The sequence below is a fragment of the Phaethon aethereus genome (genome assembly GCF_964289735.1).
Source record: "Phaethon aethereus genome assembly, chromosome: Z".
In the NCBI taxonomy this organism is placed as follows: Eukaryota; Metazoa; Chordata; class Aves; order Phaethontiformes; family Phaethontidae; genus Phaethon; species Phaethon aethereus.
In genome coordinates this window covers 20,881,023-20,887,022 of record NC_138577.1, presented here as the reverse complement: position 1 = coordinate 20,887,022, position 6,000 = coordinate 20,881,023, and the positions used below count along the sequence as shown (strand labels likewise).

The window sequence follows — 6,000 nt, the reverse complement described above, 5'->3', positions numbered from 1 at the left end:
CCACATGTTACAATGTCTTGCTTTCCTGTTGCTAACTATCCTAGACTTGCCAAGATGAGAGTTTGCGTACGCCCTGTACCATGGAAAACTGAACGTTGAAACATTAACACAGTATGAGTAAGGTATTCTCTTTCAGTACTTTCGGAGATATTGAATGCTTAATCTCTGTTTCTTAACTTTAATTAGAAGGATCATTTTTTTTTTTCTGTAATTAAGCTTCTTAAACAGAGCTACCAAGGCACCTTATACCAGTAAAAACTGAAGAGTAGTACAACTACCTTCTTGGTAATACGGAAAAGTCAGTTGCCTTTCACCTAAGGTTATTTAAAAAGTAAGGCAATTGTGTGGGGTAGGGAGAGCGAAGGGAAAACAAACACAGCGCACACTTTGTTCTCTCAATGAATGAAATTATTCTGATGTGGCAAAGTGGTTTAGATTGTCTCCATCACTAATTCACTGTGAGGTCTCATTGCTTTAGGGCACCTTTTATAACACCCAGTGTCCAGGTCACTCAAACTATGATGTGGGAAAACTGGCCACACTGTTCCTATGTGCTGCTTCTGACTGAATAACACTGCTTTCTGCAGGACTTTATACAAGTATTACCTTTGCCAGAATCTGTTTAACTAATGAGACCAGAAATTACAGGAGAATGACTAAAAGGTATACTCAAGTATGCCTGTCCTTCAAGATGTTTTCCAAGATAATGCTTGCTGGAAAACTCATATCTACACAGCTGACTCTACAATTCTGAAAAAAAAGCTACTAATTCCATTCAGATATGTCCGGAAGTAGGGATAGTCATTCATATTTATATTTTAAATTCCCATTTTGCTACTATCTACTAATGACTGACTAAATTTTACGTCAATTCCACCTTCAGAGTTTGCTGACTGCTAGTGCTGTAAAACATTGAATTTGGCAGCTGGCAATCATAGGTTAAAATGTTCAAACTCATTAAACTGCACTGGCATAAACAATACATGATTAAGTGTTGTGCTCAGCACTTCTCTGGATTAAAGCCTGACTCCACTATTGATTATTTTTCGTACAATTTTTACAGAAAAAACTTTTGGAAGAGGATTTAACTGAAGATACAGTCACGCTTCTGTGAAGAAGCTCACTTCGCTTTTTGGAACCGGAGTTATTACCTAATAGCCACCACATGAAGTTTTCCCCCATTAAAATACTTTTATCTTTCCCCTTCTACCTTGACAAGTTAGCTCTGGCTGACATGCTTCTTTGTGAAGACAGCTAACACTGCATTCAGTATATATTCCAATACAAAACGGAACTTCTTTTTAGATGAAAGAAATCCTACAGGATTTGCTAGTAAAATCTCAGCAACATGATGACTGCTAAGTAGGCTAGAAGGCATGTGTTGTAGGACTGGTATTCTGCTTATATTCTGCTACTGCTCAATGTTAATATTCACTTTAAGTCATAAAATGAATGCGCCATAAGGCTACACAATGGTCAAATGACATGTGTGTTTACAGTAAACAGAATGGCTAACATCTAAGCTTAGGCTTGGTTACTCTCTCAATCAAATCTGTGGGATTTGCAGTGTATACTTTAGAATTGTTCTGATTTTGTAAACTCATGTTCTCTTCAGCTCATGAGGATTTGTTTATAAGCTAGAAAGAAAATTGCATGTACAAAATAGCCATTTAGGAATACGTATTTTTCACTGCATATATAAACACATTGTATCTTCATAATCAGATCTATCAGATTCATATAAAAGAGAAGGATCTTCTAGTTCATTTTCTCCAGGTCTAAATCAGTGCTAGCTAAACCACACCTGAGAAATGTTTATGTAATGCACGACCACGCTCAGAAACTCTACTGCTTTTGGTCTTGATGTTGGTGCTTGATTATCCTTCCCATTAAAGTGTTTTCCAGTGTCTAACCTAAATCTCCCTTGCTGCAATACAAGCCAATCACTTCTTTTCCCATTGTGACATCCTCTCTGCGGGAACTCTCTACATATGGATTCTATTTTCCCCTCAATCAGCTCTAGAAAAAATAATTCCCAGTCCTTTCCCATTACTCTCACAGGAAACACTTCTGAAACCTCTGCTTGTTCTTGATGGTCTCCTTTAGATTCTCTTCCAGTCACCCTTCTTTTAGAGAAGTGTCTAAAGGCAGCAATTATTAAGAGTGATGTATTATTGCTGCTAATAAGAAGAAATAAAGGGGTTTAAAGATTATGAGGAAAGCACTGCAAAATGTTAAAAGTCATGTGCAATAACAGAAGGAGAACGATGAAATCCAAGTTTCTTGCAGCTCCCTTGTTACATTATTGAGAGGCGTACTTTAGTCACCTCTGTTCAGCCTGTAGTTCCCACTGTCAAAAGGACATCTCGTGATCAGCATAAAGTTGCCAGCAATGGCTGTGACTATAAACAGTCAGAATACTGAATAGCAGGAAGGGCCAAGCCTGTATCCCTCCTTCCACCCCTTGCTGTTAAAATACTAAAATTAGCAAATTTCTTAATGAAGGTAAACAAATTCATTTGTACTCATCTAAATTAAATTTAATCTGTTATGCAGCTGTATTTGACATTGATTCCCAAAGTAGAGTAAGGAGGGTCAAAGGAAGCAAGTTTTTTCTAGACTAGATACATGAGGAAAATGAATTATCCATTGACAAGAACTATCTGTCTTTTGGGCAGATGGAGGGAACAACTTACCAACTCTCTGACACTGACTGGATGTTGCAACTAAGCCTTGATTCATTACAAAAGTCAGAGCAGCAATTGCAATGATGATTCCCCCACCGCAGTTTACTTAATCTAGGCCAATCGTTTACCAATATCCTTAAACACACACATTCCTGTTTGCTCCTGAATCCTCATTTACTCCTTCTTTCCTCTTTGCTCCTTTTCTACTTTTGCACTGCTTTTTATTATGCTGCAGGATTTTTATTTTTGCTTTTTCGGTTATCTCACTTGATAGTGTCTTTCTAGATTTCGTACCCCACAGTCACACCGAGATGTTTCCTTCTCCTTCTCCAGCGAGCCAGGTGTTACTGCTAAGGTTACAAGTTTGTGGAGAAGCCTACAGGTCTGATGCCAGCTTGCAGTACAAGACACGAAGGTTGCTTTCACAGGTGGTTGGGGGAATTACGCTATAGGATAAAGAAGATAAACCTTTTACCCCCCTACATCAAACTTCTCGGAAAACAGTTTACTCAAAGGTTCTGATGAACGCGGTTTAGCGCCTTCGGTCCCTGCCGACAAGAGCCTGTTCCTGCTGAGGCCGGTAACAGCCCCCTGTCCTCACCCGTCAGGGGTCAGTCAGCGTTTGCAAACCGCCGGGCGCTGTGCCCGGGGCAAGCAGTGTCCTGGGCAAGCAGCCCCCGCTCCCAGGCTGCCCCGCCGCCCACCGAGCGCTTTGCGAGCCGGAGGCTGCCCGGCGCTGCAGGCCGCGGGCGGGCGGGATGCGGCGACGCCCCTACCGCAAGCGACGGCGCCTCAAGGGGTGCCTCGAACCGCCCCCGCCCCGAGGTTTGCCACCCCACCTAGGCCGCGCCGGGGGGCCTCCTCCCGCCTGCCCTCAAGGCCGAGGCTCGGCGCAGAGCCCAGCAGCACCTGCCGCTCGGCCAGCAGCCGGCGCCTGCGGGCTCGCCCCACTCCGCCTCCCGCGGGAGGGCCCCACTGACCGGGCAACGGACCGCACCTAGGTGAGAACCCCGGTCGCCTTCCCAGGGCGGAAGCAGAAGGCGAACCGCGCCAGCGGGCGACCATCCGGCACCCCTCACTCAGAAGTTTCCGTCGTCCCCGGCAGGCACGTACACCTTTAAGAGCGACCCCCTCGCGCCCCACGTGTGCCATCAGCTGACAGCGTACGTCGCGCGGGGCGGGGCGAAGCGGGGCGGGGGCTCGCGCTGCTGTCGAGCGCTCGGGCGCCGCGGGCGCCGGGCTGGGGTTGGCTGCGCCGCGGCCGCCCGCCCGCCGCGCGCTCCGCCGCCGCCGCGCGCGCCCCTCCCCCCCCGTCCCTCCCCCCCTCCCCGCGCGCAGGGCCGCTGCGGCGCGGCGCGACGCGGTGAGGTGCGGGTGGCGGCGGCAGTGGGCGGCTCTGACAGCGCCGGCCGGGCAGCGCCGGCGACCCCCGACCCTCCGCTGGCCGTTGGGGCGGCAGCGGCCGAGCCTTCCCCGGCCCTGCACCTTGCGGTGGCGGCCGAGCCCCCCGAGGCGGCGGCAGGAAGCGCCGCTCCCCCTGACGGCGGGGCTCCCGGTGGCCCAGCGTCGCTGCCGGCAGGGCGGGCGCCCGCCGCCCCGGAGACCGTTTCGGCAGCGCGGCGCCCGGCGCCACCTGGTACATGGATTACCTGGTAGGTCCCCCGGCGGCAGCGGGGCGCCCCCCGCCGCGCCGGCCCTCGCCGCCCGCCCGCCGACATCTTACCGAGCGCGCCGCGGCTGAGGCGTCATCCGCGGCGGCTGGTGTGGGGTGTGTGTGGAGGGGGCAGGTGGGGCGGTGGGCAGCCGGGGGCCGGCCGCGCTGCCTCCCCCCGGCCCGGCGGGCTGTTAAAGGGCGATAAACGGGCGGGGTTCCGCTGAAGCGTGCGGCGGCCCCGCTCATTTGGCCGCTATTAGATTGCTAAAGCCGTGACCGGGTCGCTGTTTTTTTCCTAAATGCATGAGCTTAGGGCACGCTTGAATGAACTAAATTGTCACCCTGGGCGGGATCAGGCCTGCGCCCAGGCAGCTGGCGTTCGGGGGTAACGTTTATTGCTCTTTAATGAATATGGGCTGTATTCGCCTGTGAGCGATCGTATCGCAGGCGCCCAGTTCAAGCTGGGGTTGTGGTCGGCGTTGAGAGTCGCCGAGGTCCGCTTGGCGAGTAAAGCCTGTGGCACGGCTAGGTAACGAGCTGGTGACTTTATTTTGGTACGAGACCTGCTCCCCTGGTCTTGGCAGCGTGACAGCAGGAGAACGGAATGGGCATATCCCATCACTCAAGTTCTGTTTCTGTGAGCGCCAGCCTGTGAATTGTGCCCCCTCCTCCGTTGTTGAAGTGCTGACAGGAGTCAGTGAAGGGCAGGAAGGAGTAGGTCTCTTCTGGCCATCCCTGTTCGCGGTTGGTGTTTGGTGCGACCGCTCAGGAAGGCCTTGGGGTCAGAAACGACTCAGCCTTTCTGGTGCCTTCACATGAGATGTACATGGGTGTAGACTTTCAAGAGAGGTTCATCAGCTAGTCAACAAAATCTGCAGAGATGCTCTTTTTAGTGAATTGATTTGAAAATTTTTCGTAATGAGGCAAGAGCTGCCTGCAGTGGCTGTCTTTTCCTTCTGTGATGATGAAATTAACTAAAACAGAAATATATTAAATATTTACTTAATATTATTCTTGTGTTCATGTAGCTTAGATTTATTTTGTGTTATTCAGGTTTATACCAAAAAAATAAGTTTTAGGTTTTCCTTCCTCAACTGGAATAACAGAGAGAGAATAGAAAATGAGTCCTGTGCGGCAGAAATGGTAGGTGGACTTCTCTTTAAGACCTAGTTAATGAAACACTGATAATAACCTTGCAGTGTGCCAAGTGCAGCCTTGCAGCTCCTTGAGACCCTGGAGCTATTTCTTAGATTTTTTTTCCTTTATAAACTTATATCCAGATGAAACTGGTCATCCTGTACTTCTTGAAATGCTTGCATTAACCTTTGTGACTGCTACAGGCTGTTGTGCGGCAGGCCAGCCACTCCACGTACAATAAATTTAATAAGCCTTGGAAACTGAGCACATGTTTTTGTATTAACTAAAGGGGGGAGAGAATTAAATAGCTCTACTTTTTTTTTCCTTACTCTTTTTTTTCCAGTTGACCCTTTTCCTCTTTTCTGTTGTGTGTCCTCCTTTGGTGCTATCTCTAAAAAAAGTGAATCTTCAGGATAATGATATCCTGAGTGCTCATGCACTTTTTGCTTAGTGTTTCTGTTGTATCTCTGAAGACAGACTTTCTCAAGGTCTTATCAATCTCACAGTACCATACAAAATGTA

At 48.7% G+C, this 6,000-nt stretch overlaps 1 protein-coding gene across 1 annotated transcript in view; it reads left to right on the top strand.

Annotated features, from left to right (window-relative positions):
- Window positions 1–4,324: 4,324 nt before the first annotated feature.
- ARL15 (ARF like GTPase 15) overlaps window positions 4,325–6,000 on the top strand; it is a gene marked incomplete at its 3' end in the record, with an annotated part of 228,853 nt that continues 227,177 nt past the window's right edge. Inside the window, exon 1 of the mRNA XM_082012988.1 lies at window positions 4,325–4,339. Within this exon, the coding sequence (XP_081869114.1) occupies window positions 4,328–4,339 (12 nt within the window). The 5' untranslated portion in view covers window positions 4,325–4,327. The remainder of the gene's footprint in view (window positions 4,340–6,000) is intronic.